This window comes from Ceratotherium simum, chromosome X (genome assembly GCF_057802395.1).
Source record: "Ceratotherium simum simum isolate JZ-2026a chromosome X, ASM5780239v1, whole genome shotgun sequence".
In the NCBI taxonomy this organism is placed as follows: Eukaryota; Metazoa; Chordata; class Mammalia; order Perissodactyla; family Rhinocerotidae; genus Ceratotherium; species Ceratotherium simum.
Window position 1 is genome coordinate 82,359,310 of NC_141940.1, and position 20,975 is coordinate 82,380,284.

Here is a 20,975-nt window from a genome sequence, read left to right on the forward strand (position 1 = left end):
AACTCCCAAATCTCTCATCCCTTCCCAACCAGAGATATGAAAATATCCATAGGGCAGGGGAATGGGCACAGCTCTATAGTCTGGGCCCTGCACAGCTCACAGTGCTCACCAGTGCCCAGGAGAAACAGCACAGGGACACATGCAAATATGATGTTCTAACCACTGGAACTGCACTTTTTGCTCACACAGCCTTTCCCCTCTATCCCTTGGTTAAATTGACTTTACTTCTTTAGACCTTTGAAGGTCTGATCATTGTGGTGATTTTAGCACTATTGGCAGATGTAGGGACCTAGATTATAAAGGCTAGAATCTTTGAAGTTTCATGCTGGCAATTGTAAAAACATAGGGCTTCAGTTGGCCCATGTGTGGTGCCAAAAGAAATAAGCTCAGTGAATTATGCCTCTAATGTTCCAGTATAGTCTAACTAATCATTCTTTCTGTTAACTCCGACAGCTGCAGTTCTTTCATCAGATCTTACAGAACTGAAACCATACACTCATTTATTGAACAGATACTTGCATGCCTACTCTGTAAAAGTCACTATTCTAGGCAGTGGGGATACAGTATAAAATATAACTGACAAAATCTCTGCCTCATAGATCTTACTTTCTAGTCAGGGAGACAGACAATAAACATAATAATGTTTATATGTTGGATGGTGATAAGTCCTCTGGAAGAAAATAAAATTGGAGATAAGAATAGGGAGTTCCAGGGAATGGGAATGGATCACAATTTGAAATGGAGTAGACAGGGAAGGCATTATGAAGGTGACGTTTGATCAGTGACTTGCAGAGGTTGAGGGAGTCATGTGGACAGTTATAGGCAAAGTATTTGAGACAGAATTTGTGAATGCACAAGTCCTGAGGTAAGAACATACCTGCTGATTTTGAGGGACTGCAAAGAGGGTAGTGTGGTTAGAACAAAGTGAGCATGAGTGAGGAAGAGAGTGGTGATGAAGTCAGAGAGTTACCAAGGAGTCAGAAATATGTAGGGCCTTGTAAGCATTTGTAAAGACGTTGTCTTTTCCTTGCAGGACATTCATTGTTATCCAAAAATGCCCATAAGATATTTGGTCCACACCAAAATGTCCTTGACATTTGGTCCTGGCCATCAGACATTTGGTCCATGCCAAGAGGTCTTTGATACCTGAAGGACCATTTGGTCCTGTCCAAAACGTCCATCAGACATTTGGTCCATGTCAAAATGGTCTTGACATCTGGTCTCATTTGGTCCTGTCCAAAATGTCCATGGAGACATTTGGTCCACACCAAGAGGTCCTTGATATTTGGTTCTGTCCATAACGATTTGGCATGGACCAAATATGCTCATGGATGTTTTGGATAGGACTAACTGTCCACGACATTTTGGCACGGACCAAATGTCTTATGGACGTTTTGGATAGGACCAAATGTTTGCTAATTAGTTTTTTACACTAAGTGAGTTGAGAGTCATTGGAAGTTTTGAGCAGAGAATTGACAGGCTCGGAATTACATTTTACATAACAGCAAGGGTAGAAGTATGGAGATTACAGTTAGGCTATTGTAGATATCCAGGTGGACCACGTTAGTGACTTGGAGCAGGATGGTAGCAGTAACAAGTGTGGTAAGTGGTAAGATTCTGGATATATTTTGTAGATGGAACTGAAAGTATTTGATAATGTTTAGGTGTGAAGTGTCAGAGAGCAAGGGGAGTCAAGGATGACTGCACAATTTTTGGCCTGAGGAACTGGAAGAATAGAGTTGCTATTAACTAAGGTGGGAGACTGAAGGAGGAGCAGTTTAGTTTTGGATATGTTAAATTTGCAATGCCTGTTAGACATTCAAATGAAAGTGTTGTTGAAAGTTATGAGGAAGGATTTTAAGTAGAAGAGGTGTAAGGATTTATGCTATGAGAGATAGGAAAATTATGATCTCAGCTTATGCCAGCATAGGGGGTTATGGACAGGCACAGAATGCTAATTCAGATAAGGAGGTCAGGGAGGTCTCTCTGAGGAAATGACATTTAAGCAGAGACCTAAGTGAAGTAAATCTTGTAACTATATGGAGGAAGAATTTTCCAGTCAGAGCAAATATCAAAAGCCCCAAAGTAGGAAACTATTTTGTTTTGTTACCACCCAGGGGGAGTCTTCTGCTCGCTGCTAGATGTGCCAATAGTCAAGAGGCAAAGAGGTAGGAGAGAAGGGATTATTTACTACAGCTTGCTAGCAAGACGGAAGATGGCTGACTAATGTCCAAAAAAAAAAAATCTTACAGAACAAAGACTACAGGCCACTTATATAGGGGCTGGTCTCCAGGTGGGAAAGGCATCTGATCTCATGGTGGGACATCCATCCGATCTATGGGTGGAGGCAGACATCTTGTCTTATTTCCTTAATGATTAGTGAGCAAGCTATTAAACTACATATAGATGTTTATAAAAAGATAAAATAAAAAATAGAAACAAAAGAAAAAAGCTGTAACTGGTGACTTTCTATTTGGGTTCTCTCCTATATAGTATTTTTCTTGTCTTCACAACTTGAGTAGCTAGGTGATGGAAACTGAGGCATGGCAATTTAGGCAGCAACTTGTTTCAAAGTTTCAAGAAAATGGAGGTGAGTGACCAAAGCCAAGAATTACAGTAAAGGTGAGTGAATAAAGGATAGAAACTATTATTTGATACCCTCTCCTTCTCATCCCCCACTACTGTTATGCCAAGTACTTTACATGTATGATTTAATTTACCCTTGACAGTAATGATGCAAAGCATGGATTACCCTGACATCCCAGATGAGGAAATAGGTTCATAAGGATTCAATATCTTGTTCCAGTATGCACAGGTAGAAACTTGTAGAGCTAGGGATTTGAAACCAAGTAAGCAGAGCTCTGAATTCCAAGTTAAAGTGGAACAGACAGGAGGAATGTGTATTTGATAAAGGCCTTTCTATCCCCTCTCCAAGAGTAGTGTGGTTCCCTGGAAGAGACATTAGAGAAACCATAGAAACTGACCTCTACATTTCCAGGGGCCTTTAGACCTCACACAACCTTGGTTCAGCCACAGTTCCCAAACCAGGTAAAACTCAAGCAAATTAATTGGGTGAACAATAGAATGAATCAAACTCAGAAGGGATGATACTTATGGCAAATAAATGGTCACCTTGGAGAATTATATTTTGTACTAGCATCTGGGAAGCCATAGATTCTGGGAAAAAGGCTGAGTTGACTTTACTATGCATCAGAGTAGACAAGGTAGACTTTGGATTCAGTGAGCTCACACTGTGTGAGTGAAGACAAGTCACTGAACCTCCCTGAGGCTCAGTGCTGTAAAATATAGATACTCATACTCACTTGCAGGGTTCTTGGGCAGAATGCAGATATCAGCAAAATATCTTTGATATATGACAATAGCAACTGTTTTATGGAATTTGTTTTTAATTACACAACATTTTCGTACATGCGTGTGTAAAACTTGTCCAACAGCAAAATGAAATTATGTTTTTCTTGGAAAACAGCTCCATTTCTTTAAGATTACAGACTAGAAAGTATGGTTAGGTACCTGTATAAGCAAAGTTGAAAGGCCTTGTCAGAGTAACACGATGCTTGGGAGCCACTGTGGGATGGGAGGGATGTAAGAAGATACCATCATCACCTAGCATTTCCACCAGCTCTTTATGCAGGCTTCCTTCCACTGCCTTAAACTTTTTGTGTTTCTCACTGCTATATTTGAGGTTTTCCTCCAACATGGCCAGTCCTACAGAATAATTTATAAGAAGTTAAGGTACAAAACTTTATTTTAAATTCTAGTGTTCTTTACATCCTTTCTTATTCAGGTAATACATAGTAATTCTAGAACATTGAGAAAGTAAGAAAGTGATGAAAAAGAAACCTCATAACCTTGCCATACATACATGAGCATTGTTGATCATTTAATGTTAACTCCTAGTTTTTTGTGGTAATGCTGTATATAGAGTCCCTAGCCTTTCCCACAGAATAATATCTCATACGGATTTTTAACATCATTGAAAACCATCATTGACAATGTTTACATTATGACTACATAATATTTTGTTGTTGTTGTTGTTGAAGAAGATTTTCCCTGAGCTAACATCTGTGCCAATCTTCCCCTATTTTGTATGTGGGTCGCCACCACAGTGTGGCTGATGAGTGATGTAGGTCTGCATCCAGAATCTGAACACACGAACCCCGGTGGCCAAAGAAGAGTGAACCAAACTTAACCACTACGCCCTGGGGCTGGCCCCCATAACATTTTAATTGTAGGAATGTACCATAGGTGTTTTTTCTTTAAATAGCCCATAATTGTTGGTCATATAGACTGTTTCCAAAATTTAAATTCTGCAATAAACATCTTCATGCAGATAATTCTTAGCAAAACTTTATAATAGAATTATATTTTTAAAAGATTCTAGCTAATTTACGTTCAAGTTTTAAATTACTTTATAAAAAGATCATAAATACACATATGTATACATATTTTGCAGATTAGTTACACACCATAAGTGCTTAAACATCACAAATATTCAGTATTTAATATTAAATATTTATTTTAAAATTAAGTTTACTTATTTTAAAAAGTTTATTTTCTTTATTATGAAATGAACACGTAAGTCTTATAAAAATTAAGAAAAATTTCAAAGGATTAAAATAGGATGAAGAACGCACTCAAAAATAGAGTGTCCAAGGGAAACAATTGTAAACATGTTAGTATACTTAGTTCAAGTACTTTTCTATGCAATTATTATATGTATGGTACTAGAGCTCATACCATATGTAAAATATTCCACTTTTTCCACTTACTATTTTAACATACATAACTATCCATGTCATTAGCACAGCTTCATAAACTTGGCCGTAAGTGACTACATGCAATTTTATCCTATATATGAACCATAATTTGCTACCTATTCCTCTGTTGCTAAACTTTTAGGGTGGTTCCAATTTTTTGTTATTGTAAAACATGCTTCAATGTACATCTCTATGAATAAAAGTTTTGCTATGGTTTGGAATACTTTTATCTGAAGATTCTGGCTCTTGGCTAAAATTCCCATGTGTGATTTTTCAGGTGTGACCATTGACAATTACAAAGTCTTTACCTTGGAAGACTCAAGAGGGCAAGCTGCCCTTCTCAAACCAGACATGAAGCACAGCCAGTGCACTGCAATTTCTTTAGGGTGTTGTAGTCAAGAACTCAGGACCTTCTGGCCTGTCATGTTCTTGTGCATATTTGCATTTCTAGCCAAGGCACCTCCGTTCCTATATCTCTTTATCCTAGGCCTTTGGCACAGGTCTTCCTCAGGTGTCTCTGCTGAGGCTTCTTTATGGGGAGGGAAGGGGGAAACCTTGGAGACACTTTTCCCCACTCTGACTCACTTCTCAGGGCTTTTCCACTCCTATTTTCTCTCCCTCATCCTATCCCTGATGTAAGGTCCCATAAAGCTGCTGGAGTCTTTTGTTTCAGGGCTCCTTTAACAGCGAGAAGACATTCACATCTGTGCTGATCCATTTGACCCTTGACTGGTGAAACTTTCCATGGGGGAAAGGAACAGAGGGGAAGTCAGTGTTTTCTCCAGTTTTAGCCTCCTGCTTATACTATTGCTGTGAGTAAAGGCTTCACTGTTACTTCTATTTTGGCGTGTTGCTTTAAATGGCCATCTCAACACATGACAGCTCAGCTGAGCCACTGACATGATCTAGGATGATAAAATGTGATCTCTTGTGTGAACTGAGCTGGCATCAGACAACTCAGGATTTGCTTAAAGATGATACCAGTATACCACTCTCCTTGAATTTTCATGGCTATGCATAAGAAAGAGGACATCAGTGACTATAATACTGTCAAGATTCTTTTGAAAGTCACTCTGACAAATATTTGGCAAATGAGTGCTTTCAGTGTCCTCAGAAATATTCTCCTGATGGAATCAGAGTACTATAGCCATTGAAAGCACAGTGTCTTCTCCAATAGAGCAATCTCTGATGATAGAGACCTCATTAGTAGAGCTATGTGATAATAACAATAATAAAAATAGCTTCTATTTATTGAGTCTTTATGATGTTCCAAGATCTGTATTTCCATCTTCATAAATAAACTTGAAATTCCCAGTATATGTGTGGTTAGGTTGTATTTCACATGCTTTAGATGCATAATCTCATTTAACTGACAAACTAATGCAAGAAAGTACATATTATTTAATCCACTCAACCACATAAGTAGTACATACTTTTATTAATCCCATTTTACAGATGAGAAAAATGAAACAATGACAATATAAGCAACTGAATAGAGGTTAAGCAAGCTAACATCTGGAAAAGTTAAGAATAGACCCCAGTTTGAAATAAGTTAACTAAGCTCTATTAGCCTCAGTTTCTCACTATGATAAAATAACAATACTTAGGTACTATCAGATTTTCTTGAATTTTTAAAGGGAAAACACATGTAAAGGTGCCAAAAATCTAATATCCAGCACTCAGGTACTCAATAAGCATTTATTTACAATAGCAACAATCATCAACTCTGCAACAAGTGTCCATAGCCACACTAATATCTTTGATGAGCTGCTTCAACTGAACTTACTCTACATGACTGATAATTAACATTTTGATAGATTACTTTACCAAAATATTCCTAAGTAAGCCTATCCCTAAAGTCAAATATATTGTCCAAAATTTATATTTAGATATTTAACTACAATTCATTACAAAGAGAAAGAATCATAGGCATTTCAGTTTGTAAGACAAGCATTTGAAGAGTGCTCCTTAACTTGGTAGCTATCTAACCTTTCTGAATTAAGGTGTCTACACATATAAAAGGGGCATTATAATAGGTACAGTGAAAATCAATGAGATAAAGTGCACAGGACAGTGCTTGGCACGTAGAGAGAGATCAGTACATGGTGGGTACTGATTCGCTTGTTCATATATTTCAGCTTTCCTCAAAGCCTTGCAAGTGGTTCTTACTAGTATACTTTTGTTAAAATGTTCCTCCATCCCCCAAAGACATCAAACTAGTCTTGGAGAAAAAATGATTTATATACCAATAGGAAGGGATAGTGTGCAGTGACAGGCCCAGGCACCATTTGATCAATTGCCACAGAGTATTGATAGGCTTTCCATGGTCACCAAGCAGATCTACAAATTGCACACATTCCTGAGATTGAAGAAAAGAAAGGAAACACAAGTATTCTCTCAAAAACCTATGGTTAAGACAAAAATGTATATAGGAATTTTCATAGCAGCACTATTAACAATAGCCACATGCCAATCAACTGATGAATGAGTGAAGAAAATGTATCAATACAATAGACTATTATATAGCCATAAAAAGGAATAAAGTCCTGATACATGGTACAACATGGTTGAAACTTCAAAACATGATGCTAAGTGAAAGAAGCCAGTAATAAAACATCACACAATGTATGAATCCATTTATTTGAATGTCCAAGCAAGCACATCTATAGAGACAGAAAGTAGATTAGTTGTTGCTTAATGCTGGGGAGTGGTGAGGAGATTGGAAGGGATGACTGCTAATGGGTATGAGTTTCTTTTTGTGGTGATGAAAATATTCTAAAATTGATTGCGGTGATAGTTGCACAATTGTGTGAATATATTAAAAATCATTGAAATTTATGCCTTAAATGGGCCATTTCCATGGTATGTAAATTATAACTCAATAAACTTCTTACAATAAAGCAGTTACATTGCCATAAAAAAAGTATGGCTGAGAAAATAGCCACATCGTTTTTCCAAGTAAAAGCTTCAAGTACCCATATAATGTATCTGTTCTTAAGAGAAGAACCATTAGTGAGAAACATGCTAGAGTGATTATGACTATCAGCTCTGAATCAGGCATCATTATTCAAGGTGAGAGACCAGAGGTTTCCCCCTTTTGTCTTATTTCAGGATTTTAAGTTCAGGATCAATTTTAACAATTGGCACCCATGTTGACAGTTTCTCCAAGTTACAAGAGAAAATCACCTTCAAGTGAACTCAGAATGAACTTTTTGCTACTAATCTTTGCTTTAGTTTTGGTCTAATACTCTGATTATGGCTCTAGGTCTCAGATCCAAACATGCTCAGCTTGTGGCTTTACATGAACTTCCTATTTTGAGAGATTTCCAGAGTGCTTATATAAAAGAGACAGGCTATTTTTTTCTGAAACGTAAGTATAGTGACTGATAACTTATTTTCTTTATGGTAGAAAGGGATCATGAGAGTTCTCCTTTATTGAAGGGACACTATATGTCAGGCACTTTACAAGAAATATTCTTTTTTTTTTAATTAATTTTATTTTTCCCCCAAAGCCCCAGTAGATAGTTGTATGTCATAGATGCACATCCTTCTAGTTGCTGTATGTGGGACGCGGCCTCAGCGTGGCTGGAGAAGCGGTGCGTCGGTGCGCGCCCGGGATCCGAACCAGGGCCGCAAGCAGCGGAGCGCGCGCACATAACTGCTAAGCCACGGGGCTGGCCCAACAAGAAATATTCTTAATCCACAAAAAAATACTGTAACACAATATCAATAGATTTATTTCACAGATGAGTAAAGAATAGATAAGTAACTTCCTCTGGTCAAAAAAAGAGCTAGGAAGTGGCTCATGATTTAAATTTGGGTCTGTCACACTCCAACACACACATTCCTACTAGCAATCATGCATACAAAAGTTAAAAAGACTTCAAAATAATTTTTATATTTCTTCATGATGTCAAATTTAACTTGTCTTTTTTTTTTTCATGGCTCTCTAATACTGTACACATGTGCACTTTTAGCTCTTTCACCCTTCTCAGTCCCCACTTCCTGTTTGGTAATCACCAAACTATTCTCTTTGTTTATGTGTTTGTCTGTTGTTGTTTTTTATCTTCCACATATAAGTGAAAAATATAGTTGGGATTCTGATTGGGCCTGTAATGAATCTTTAGATTTCTTTAGGGAAAATGGACATTTTAACTATGTTACTTCTTCCAATCCATGAGCATGAAATATCTTTCCATTTATTTCTGTATTCTTCAATTTCTTTCAATAATGTCTTATAGTTTTCAGTGTATAGGTCTTTCATCTCCTTGGGTAAATTTATTCCTAGCTATTTATTCTTTTTGTTGTTATTGTAAATGGGATTGTATTCTTGATTTCTCTTTCTGCTAGTTCATTGTTACTTGACATAAACACAACTTATTTTTGCATGTTGATTTTGCACCCTGCAACTTTTCTGTATTTGTTCATTATTTCTAATAGTTTTTTGGTGGATTCCTTAGGATTTTCTATATATAATATTATGTCATCTGCAAATATTGACAATTTTACTTCTTCCTTTCCAGTTTGGATCAATTTTATTTCTTTTTCTTGCCCAATGGCTCAAGCTAGGACTTCCGATACTATGTTAAATAAGAGTGAGGAAAGTGGGCATCCTTGTCTGGTATCTGTTCTTAGAGGGACAGCTTTCAGTTTTTCTCCGTTGAGTATGATATTAGCTATGGCTTTGTCATATATGGCCTTTATTATATTGAGAGGTACTTTCCATCTATACACATTTTATTCAGAGTTTTTATCATAAATGGATGCTGTGTCTTGTTTAATGATTTCTCTGCATTTATTAACATGATCATGTGATTTTTATTCTTCATTTTGTTAAGGTGGTGTATCATCATAATTGATTTATGGATGCTGAACCATCCTTGCATCTCTGGAATAAGTCCCACTTGACCATGGAGTATGATCGTTTTACTATATTGTTATATTTGATTTACTAATATTTTGTTGAGGATTTTTGCAACCATATTCATCAGTGATATTGGCCTATAATTTTCTTTTTTTTGTGTTGTCCTTGTCTGATTTTTGTATCAGGGTAAAGTTGGCCTCATAAAATGAGTTAGGAATCTTCCTGTCCTCTTCAGTTTTTTTTGGAAGAGGTTGAGAAGGATATGTATTAAATCTTCTTTGAATGTTTGATAGAATTCACCAGGGAAGCCAGTTGGTCCTGGACTTTTGCTTTTGGGGAGGTTTTCCTTTACTGTTTCAATCTCCTTTCTGTCTATTGAATGGGTCTATTCAGATTCTCTATTTCTTCTTGACTCAGTTTTCAAAAGTTGTATAATTCTAAGAATTCATCCATTTCTTCTAGGTTATCCAAATTTTTTGTGTATAGCTTTTCACAGCATTTTCTCATAATCATTTGAATTTCTGTGCTATCTATTGTAATTTCTCCTCTTTTGTTTCTGATTTTACTTATTTGTGCTTTCTTTCTTTTTATCTTGGTGAGTCTAGTTAAAGGTTTGTCAATTTTTTTTTATCCTTTCAAAGAACCAGCTCTTAGTTCCATTGATCTTTTCTTTTGGTATTTTAGTCTCCATTTCACTTATTTCCACTCTGAATTTTATTATTTCCTTTCTGCTTTTGATTTGGCCATCTTGTTTTTTCTTCTTTTTCTAGTTACTTTAGGTATAATTTTAGATGGTTTTTTAAGATTTTTCTTGTATCTTGAGGTAAGCCTGTATTGCTGTAAACTTCCCTCTTACTACTACTTTTAATGCATCCCACAGATTTTGGTAAGAATTTTCATTATCATTTGCCTCCAGGTATTTTTGATTTCTCCTTTGATTTCTCTGTTGACCCAATAGTTGTTCAGTAGCATTTTGTTTAATCTCCACATATTTGTGACTTTTCCAGTTTTCTGTCCATAGTTGATTTCTAGTTCAATACCATTGCGGTAAGAAAACATGCTTGATATTATTTCAACCATTATCCAGACTTGTTTTGTGGCCTAATATGTGATCTATACTGGAAAATGTTTCATGTGCATTTGAAAAGAATATGTATCCTGCAGTTTTTAGATGGAATGTTCTGTATATATCTAAGATCTGGTGTAATGTGTCATTTAAGGCCAATGTTTCCTTATTGATCTTCGGTTTGGATGATCTATTCATTGGAAAGTGGGGTGTTAAAATTCCCTACTATTATTGTGGTACCGTGAATTTGTACTTTTGCGTCTATTGATATTTGCTTTATGTATTCATGTGCTCGAATATTGGGTTCATAGATATTTACAGGTGTTATATCTTCTTGTTTGATTGTTCCTTTTATCATTATGTAATGCCTTTCTTTGTGTGTTGTTACACTTTTTGTTTTAAAGTCTATTTTGTCTGATATAAGGATTGCTACCCCAGCTTTCTTTTTGCTTCCATTTGCATTCAATATCTTTTTCCACTCCTTCACTTTCAGTTTGTGAGTGTCCTTTGGTCTGAAGTGTGTCTCTTGCATGCAGCATATATGTGGGTCTTATGTTTTTATCCATTCAGTCTTTTGGACTAAATTGAAGCATTTAGTCCATTGACATTTAAAGTAGCTATTGATAAGTATGCACTTATTGCCATTTTGCTACTATTTTCCTGTGTATTTTAGTTGTTTTCTGTTCCTTTTTTCTTCTCTTACTCTCTTCCCTTGTGATTTTATGGCTTTCTTTACTGTTGTGTTTTGGTTCCTTTCAGTTGCTTTCTCTTTATTTTTTGAGTATTTATTATAGGTTTGTGGTTACCATGAGGTTCATATATAATAATCTATGTAAATAGCAATCTATATTAAGTCGATGGTCTCTTAAGTTTGACCTCTTACTAAAAGTCCTACACTTTTACTTTCCTCCGATGTTTTGTTTTTGTTATCATATTTTATCTCTATTATTTTTGTGTATCCTTTAACCTCTTATCATAGATATAGATGATTTTAGTACTTTTGTCTTTTGACCTTCATACTTATAGACGGTTGATTCACTACCTTTACTGTATATTTGCCTTTACCAGTGATGTTTTTTCTTTGATAATTTTATTATTCCTATTTGTAGTCTTTTCTTTTCCACTTAAATAAATCCATTTAACATTTATTGTAAGGCCAGTTTAGTGGTGATAAACACCTTTAGTTTTTGCTTGTTTGAAAACTTTTTATCTCTCTCAACATTTGGAATGATAACCTTACCGGGTGTACAATCATTGATTGTACATTTTTACCTTTCAGTACTTTGAGTATATTGTACCACTGCCTTGTAGCCTGTAGGGTTTCTGATGAAAAGTCAGCTGATAGCCTTATGGAGTTTCCTTTGTATGTAACTTGTTGTTTTTCTCTTGCAGCTTTTAGAGTTTTCTCTTTATCTTTAATTTTGGACATTTTAGCTATAATGTGTCTTCATGTGTGTCTCTTTGGTTTCATCTTGTTTGGTAGTCTATGTACTTCCTGTACATGGATGTCTGTTTCCTTCCCCAAGTTAGGGAAGTTTGTAGCTATTACTTCTTCAAATAAGTTCTCTGTCCCTTTGTCTCTCTCTTCTCCTTCTGAGACACCTATAAAGCTTATGTTAGTATGCTTGATGTTGTCCCAGAGCTCCCTTAGACTATCTTCATTCTTTTTTTGTGTGTGAGGAAGATTAGCCCTGAGCTAACATCTGATGTGAATCCTCCTCTTTTTTGCTGAGGAAGATTGGCCCTGGGCTAACATCCATGCCCATCTTCCTCTACTTTATATGGGGCACTGCCACAGCATGGCTTGACAAGTGGTGCATCGGTGCGTGTTCAGGATCCGAACCTGTGAACCCTGAGCCACTGAAGTGGAGTACATGCACTTAACCACTATGCCATCAGGCCAGCCCCATCCTCATTCTAGTTCTTTTTTCCTTTTTCTGTTCAGCTTGAGTGATTTTCTCTACTCTTTCGTTCAGATTGCTGATCCATTCTGTGTCATTTACTCTACTGTTTATTCCCTCTAGTGAATTTTTCATTTCCATTATTGTATTCTTCAGCTCTGATTGGTTCTTCTTTATATTTTCTAATTCATTGTTGAAGTGCTCACTGTGTTCATCTATTCTTTTCCCCAGTTCAGTAAGCATCCTTATGACTATTAGTTTGTACTCTTTATCAGGTAGATTGTTTATCTCTGTTTTGTTTAGTTCTTTTCCTGAGAATTTGCCCTGTTCTTTTATTTGGAAGATATTCCTTTGCCTTCCCATTTTGCCTACTTCTCTGTGCTTATTTCTATGTGTTAGGTAGATCAGCTACATTTCCAAATCTTGGAAGTGTGGCCTTATATAGGAGTTGTCTTATGGGGCCCAGGAATTTGCTCCCCTCTTGTCATTCCTGCCAAATGCTCCAGGGGTATCTCCTGTTTGGGCTGCATGTACCCTCTGTTGTCATGGAGTTGCTATTGCTGTGGGCACACCAGTAGGCTAAGGTGGTCCTTGGGCTGGCTGGTTGTGAGGCCCAGCCATGTGCGCCTGCTATGGGCATGTTATTGGGTGGGACAAGCCTCTGGCATGGTTGGCTGTGAGGTCCGGTAGCAAAGAACTACTGCTGTTTTTCTGGTGTGTCAGGCCCCTGGAGTGGCTGGTTGCATGTCCCTGCATTGCTCAGCTGCCTCAGATGCATTTGTGGGCAGGGAAGGCTTCCAATGAGGCTAGCTGCAAGGTATGCAGCTGTTGTCAACTTGCTTTAGATGGTACAGGCCTCCAGCAACAAGTGGCTATGCAGTTCTGTGGTGCATTGCTGCTTCAGAATGGCTGATGGGCTGGGCAGGCCGCAGGCACGGCAGCATGCAAGTGTTTCAGACATTGGTAGGTGGGGCGGATCCTCTGTGTGGCTGTTTGAGGGGACCAGTGTTGCAAGCCTGCTATGGGCTTCCTGGTAGGTGGGGCTGGTTCCTGGGCTGGGCTGCCTGCTGCCTGGCTACACTCTATTGCCTCAGGTGCACTGGTGGGTGGGCCAGACACCTGCATGAACGTATTTCTCTTAAGAGTTGATATTTAAAATCCTTAACAAGCCTTTAAAAAGCATAAGAAAAGTATCTTTCACAAGTACCCACATCAGCTTCTAGTCTTAGCAGATATGAACAGGAAGAGGAAAAAAGCATATAAGTATATGCATGTCTCTAAAAAACCTCTGAGAGGGGAGGCAAAGTGGGCTCTTGACAATTGGGGTTACCTACTCACTTTATACTTTATTGAAAGCCAAATGCTCTGATATCCAACACATGTCATACTAGGATAAATCTACATCCCTGTGCCCTTGTCCATGATGTCCTCTCTGCCTGGAATAGCCTTTATCACTTCTTTACCTGATTAAGGCCTCCAAATCATTCAAGTATTGGGGGATAGAAACTCCTCCACCAAGAAGCCTTTACTGACTTCAATATAGAGATGGGCCCACCCTCTATGTTCCTACAACTATATATGCTTACACCATTATAGCACTCACCAAGCCATATAGACTTCAATTATTTAACTTTGTCACTTATTTTTGTTATGAATTTTATTTCTCCATATCTATAACATATGTCCCACAACAGAAGCTCAATAAATATTTACAGAAGGAAGGAAAGAAGTGAACATACCTTCCCATCATGTCCCTTTCCTGACATCATTGTTATCCTCAACTGAAAAGAATACTTTATTTACTTCAGTTTAACATGTTGAACCGAGGCTCCTAGCATAGTTTCCAGGTGAGCCACAACCTTAGAAAATGAAGATATAAAAATAGACAAACATGATTAGAAAAAGATATCATTGGAGAGTGATTTCAGCAAGATGTCTGACAAGGAATCTCTAGTCACTCCTTCTTCCATGGAAACACTAACACACAGACCGAAGTAGCTCTGTGAGACCTCTGGAAAAGAGTTAAGAAACTGAAGCAACAAAGCAAATGCCTAGAAAAGAAAGACTACACTTAAAATGCTAGGAAATCTCATGGTACCTTTGTTCACCATTGTCCCACCCCTCCCTGGCACAGTGCATTGAGATTGGGAGGAAGCATCCCAACTACTGACTCCTCCATTAGGATAGAAAGAAAAGAAAAGAATTTTCTCATAGAATTCTGGGTAGTATATGGGTAGACTGAGGGGCTGATTTCTCTCTTATCTGAAAGGGAGCAGCCTGGGTACAAGATGTTACAGGCAGAGAAATAAAATTAAAAAAAATCAAGGCCTTAAGAAGAGGCAAGGATGAGACATTTAGGGAAATTAAGACATTAAAATGTAGTCAGATCTGGAATTTCAACATAGGAGCATAGGAAGACCGTGAATTCACATCCTACAAAGGATACAACAAATTTACAGCTATATATGGAAGACTTTTCATTTGAAAAAGAACTTAGAACTGGATTAACAGTACCTCTAAAACAAAAGAAAAAAAGACACATCGGGAAGGGTAGGGGAAGCACCTGGTCTCACCTGGGACCCCACTCAGAGTGCAATGTCCCACAATTGGAAAGGGATCCCCAAAATATGGAACTTTCCTTCAAGGAGTGAAGGGACTGTGCCACACATCAGGCACCCTGCCCCTTGGGTCCAGCACTGTAATGAAAAGCCCCAAAACATCTCATTTTGAAAATCAACAGAGGTTAAGTCCAGGGAAAACACAGAACTGTAGAGAACAAAGAGCCTGCTCTTAAAGGACTCATGTACAGACCCACTAACCCTGATATAAAGTGAAAAAGCAACAGTTTTAAAAGTGCTTAAGTGTGAGAAACCCACTTATTAACTCTAAGTGGTTACCAGAGAAGCAGGAACCTACAGTGAATTTTTCCAGGGATGGAAACACTGGTAGGCCTCATTTTTGCAATCTTATTCTAACTTGCTGATGATATAGTTGGCAGCTTCCATTTTTGGTGCCCTCCCAGTAGCCTGCTAACAATAGTGGACATGCTCTGTGCTCTGCCCACCCTTCACAACAGGTGAGAACCGCTGTTAAAGGGCTCACATGCAGACCCACTCACCCTGAGATCCAGCACAAAAACAATAGTTTGAAAAGCACCTAAACAATAAGTGAGGAGACCCATTTACTAATACTAAAGTGGTTGCTGGAGAAGTAGGAAACTGAAGTGACTTTCTGCAGGGATGGAAATGCTGGTAGATGCCACTTTTGCAATCTCATTCTAACTTGCTGGTGACAGAGCTGGCAGGTCTCATCTTTGGTGCCCTTTTTGTAGGCTACTAGCAACAGTGTGTATATTTGTGCCCAGCTCAACCCACATAGCAGCCACACCACAACAAGGAATGCTGAGCACCCTGAGATCTGTTCACTTTGCACTGTAGCCACACTGCAACTAGGATGGGTGAGCATCCTGCATCTCACCTTCCCCATGGAGGAGGTACCCTACAACAAGTCTGATCAAATGTACCAAGCCCCACCCACCATATGCCACAACTGCATCATAACCACACTAGGTGAGACAATCATGCCCTGCCTTCACTTCACAGCAGCCACAGCCCTGCTACGTCTGGTGGAGGCACCAGTCTGCATGAGAGACACCCCTTGAGTACCTGACTCTGGAGGGCAGGGCAGATGGAACTTCTGGGCACCATGAATCACCTCCTACACAAGACAATTCCTTCAATTCCTTCAAGACTGGGAGAGGTAGCTGTTTAATCTAATACATGTAGACAAACACAGAGAGTCAGGCAAAATTAAGAGATAAAGGAACATGTTCCAAATCAAAGAATAAGACACACCCTCAGAAAAACATCTTAATGAAATGGAGACAAACAACCTACCTGATAATGAATTCAAAGTAACTGTCATAAAAATGTTCACTCACCTTGAGAGAAGAAGGGATGAACACAGTGATAACTTCAACAAAGAGGTAAAAAACATAAAAACCACCAATCAGAAGTTATAACTGAACTGAAAAACATCCTAGAGGGGTTGACTAGAAGAATGGATGAAGGAGAAGTACAAATCAGCAAGCTGGAAGACAAAACAATGGATCTTACTGAGACAGAGGAGCAAAATAAAGAAAAATTTAAAAGGAAAAGATACCTTAAGGGACCTCTGGGACAATATCAAGCAGAATAACATTCACATTTTAGGTGTCCCGGAAGAAGAGAGAGACAAAGGGTCATAAAATGTACTTGAAGAAATAATGGCTGTAAACTTCCCTAATCTGGGAAAGGAAGCAGACATCCAGGTCTAGGAAATCCAGAGAATTCCAAATAAGATGAAATCAAAGACAACCACACCAAGACACATGATAATTAAAATGGTAAAGTTAAGGATAAAGAGAGAATCTTAAAAGTAGCTAAAGAAAATCAATTTATTATATACAAGGGAAAGCCCATAAGGCTTTCAGCAGAATTTTCAGCAGAAACTTTATAAGCCAGAAGAGAGTGGCAGGACATATTCAAAGTGACTAAAGGAAGAAAAATCCCAACTAAGAATTATTTACCCAGCAAGGTCATCACTCAGAATTGAAGAAGAGATTATGAGTTTCCCAGGTAAGCAAAAGCTAAAGGAGTTCATCAACACTAAACTGGCTTTACAAGAAATGTTAAGGAGACTTCTCTCAGCTGAAAAGAAAAGACACTAATTAATAATAGGAGGGGCTATCCCACTGGTGTAGTGGTTAAGTGTGCACACTCCACTGCCACGGCCTGGGGTTTGGATCCCAGGCATGCACCAACACACCGCTTGTCAAACCATGCTGTGGTGGCTTCCCATATAAAGTGGAGGAAGATGAGCATGGATGTTAGCTCAGGGCCAGTATTCCTCAGCAAAAAGTGGAGGACTGGTGACAGATGTTAGCTCAGGGCTGGTCTTCCTCACAAAAAACAATAAATAATAGGAAAACATACAAAGTAATCATATCACTGGAAAAGATAAATTTATTGTAAAGATAGTGGATCAATGACTTATAAAGCAAGTATGAAGGTATAAAGACAAAAGAATTGCTTCTAAAATTACAATAATTGGTTAATGGATGCATAAAATAAAAAGATGTAAAATGTGTCTTCAAAAATGCAAAATGTGTAGGAGTGAGTAAAAATGTTAAGTTTTGGAATCTGTTCAAATTCAGGTTGCTATCATCTTAAAAAGACTGTTATACACATAGGATGTTATATGTGAGCCTCACGGTAACCACAAAGAAGAAAAACTTATAAATACACAAAATAAAATGATAAAGAAATCTAAACATAACATCAAAGAAAGCCTTCAAAACACAGAGGAAGAGAGAAAGAGAAGAAAAAAGGAACAGGGAGGAACTACAGAAACAGGCAGAAAATAATTAGCAACATGTCAATAAGGACACACTTATCAATAATTAGTTTAGATGTAAATGAACTATATTCACCAATCAAAAGACAAAGAGTGGCTGAATGGATAAAAAAACAAGATACATCTTTATGCTGCCTACAAGAGACTCACTTTAGAAGTAAAGATGCACACAGACTAAACGTGAAGAGATGGAAAAAGATATTTCATGCAAATGGAAACAAAATGAAAGCTGGTGTATCTATATTCATATCACACAAAAGAGACTTTAAAACAAATGCTGTAAAAAAAGTCAAAGAAGGACACTACAGAATGATAAAGAGGTCAATCCAGAAAGAACATATAACATTAATAAATATATATGCATCCAACACAGAAGCACCAAAATATATAAAACAAGTTTCAATGGACCTAAAGGGAGAAATTGAAAGCAATAAAATAACAGTAGGATACTTTAACACCCCATTTACAGCAATGGATAGATCATCCAGACAGAAACTCCATATGAAAATATCAACCTTAAATGACACATTAGACTCATTGGATTTAATAGATGTATATAGAATATTCCACTCCAAAAGAGATGAATGCATAGTTTTCTTTCAAGTGTACATGGTACGTTCTCCAAGATAGACCACATGTTAGGCCACAAAACAAGGATCAATAAATTTAAGATGACTGAAATCATATCAAGTATCTTTTCTGATCACAATGGCATGAAACTAGAAATCAATGACAAAAAGAAAACTGGAAAAAACACAAACATGTGGAGACTAAACAACATGCTATTAAACAACCAACAAGTCAATGAAAAAATCAAAGTGGAAATTTATAAAATACCTTGAGACAAAAGAAAATGGAAAACAACATTCCAACATCTAATGGGACACAGCAAAAGCAGTTAGAACTGGGGGAAGTTCATAGTGATACAGTCCAACCTCAAAAAAAAAGGGGGGGGAATCTCAAATAAACAATCTAACTTTATGCCTAAAGGAACTGGGAAAAAAAAGAACAAATATAACTCAAAGTTAGTAAAAGGAAGGAAATAGTAAAGATCACAGCAGAAACAATAAAATAGAGACAAAAAATAATGGAAAAGATCAATAAGACAAAAAGCTGGTTCAATGAAAAGGTAAACAAAATTAATAAAGCTTTAGCAAGACTCATTATAAAAATGAGAGCCCAAATAATTAAAATTAGAAATGAAAGAGAAGTTAGAATTAATACCACAGAAAAACAAAGGATCATAAGAAAGTACTATTAACAATTATAACCAAACAAATTGGACAATCTAGAAGAAATGGATAAATTCCTAGAAACATACAATCTTCCAAGATTGAATCATGGAGAAATAGAAAATCTTAATACACTAATTACTAGCAATGAAATTGAATTAGTAATCAAACCACCCCCCCAAGAAAAACTCCAGGACTAGATGACTTCACATGTGAATTCTACCAAACATTTAAAAAAGAGTTAATATCTATCCTTCTCAAATTACTCCAAAAAACTGAAGACAAAGAAACACTTCCAAAATAATTTTACAAGGCCAGCATTACTGTGATATGAAAACCCCAGGCACTACAAAAAAAGAAAATTACAAGCCAATCGCTGATAAACCTAGGTGCAAAAATCCTCAACAAAATATCAGCAAACTGAATCCAACAATACTTTAAAAGAATCATACACCATGATCAAATGGGATGTATTCCAGGGATGCAAGGATGGTTCCATATTCACAGATCAATCAATGAGATACACCACATTAACAAAACAAAGGATATGAATCATATAATCATCTCAACAGATGCAGATAAAGCATTTCACAAAATTAGACATCGAGTTATGATAAAAACTCTCAACAAGGTGGTTATAAAGCAAGAATTGCTCAACATAATAAAGGCCATATATGACAAACCCACAGGTAACCTCATGCTCAATGTTGAAAAGCTGAAAGCTTGTCCTCTAATATAAAATATAAGAAGATGATGCCCACTCTTGACACTTTTCTTCTACATAGTTTTGAAAGTCCTTGCCTCAGCAATTAGGCAAGGGAAAAAAAGGCATTCAAATTAGAAATGAAGAAATAAAGGTGTCACTATTTTCAGATGACATGTTACTATATAGAAAAGCCTAAATATCCCCCCAAAAATCTACTAGAACTAATACATGAATTAAAAGAAAAAGCAGTGTACAAAATTAATATACTGAAAGCTGTTGCATTGATATACACTAATAACGAACCATCAGAAAGAGAAATTAAGAAAACAATCTTATTTACAATTGAATCAAAAATAATACAATATCTAGGAATAAATTTAAGCAAGGAGGTGAAAGACCTGTATATTAAAAACTATAAGACATTGATGAAAGAAATTGAAGATGACACAAATAAATGGAAAAGTATGCCATCCTCAGGGAATGGAAGAATTAATATTGTTAAAATGTCCACACTACCCAAAGCAATCTACAGATTCAAAACAATCCCTAAATAAATACTAATGACATTTTCCCCACAACTAGAACAAATAATCCTAAAATTTGTATGGAACCACAAAAGTTCCAAAATAGCCACAGAGATGTTGAGAAAGAACATAGCTGGAATTACCATTCTACCTGATTATAAACTGTAGTACAAAACTATAAAAATCAAGGCAGTGTGGTACCAGCACAAAAACAGACACACAGACCAATGGAACAGAATAAAGAGCCGAGAAATAAACCCATATTTATATAGTCAACTAATATACAACAAAGGAGGCAAGAGTATACAATGTGGAAGAGACAGTCTCTTTAATAAATGGTGTTGGAAAAACTGAACAGCTACATGCAAAAGAATGAAACTGGACCACTTTCTTGCACGACATACAAAAAGTAAACTCAAAATGGATTAAACACTTTAAATGTAAGACTTGAAACCATAAAATTCCAAGAAGAAAACATAGGTAGTAAATTCTTTGACATCAGCCTTAACA

The 20,975-nt window shown here is 37.0% G+C and overlaps 1 protein-coding gene across 1 annotated transcript in view; it reads right to left on the reverse strand.

The window, feature by feature from the left end:
* The window catches only part of FAAH2 (fatty acid amide hydrolase 2), a 201,152-nt gene that overhangs the window by 121,344 nt on the left and 58,833 nt on the right, over nt 1–20,975 (reverse strand). Inside the window, 4 exon segments of the mRNA XM_087426432.1 lie at nt 3,532–3,734; nt 7,034–7,137; nt 14,349–14,468; nt 16,550–16,581. Coding sequence (XP_087282558.1) covers nt 3,532–3,734; nt 7,034–7,137; nt 14,349–14,468; nt 16,550–16,581 — 459 coding nt within the window.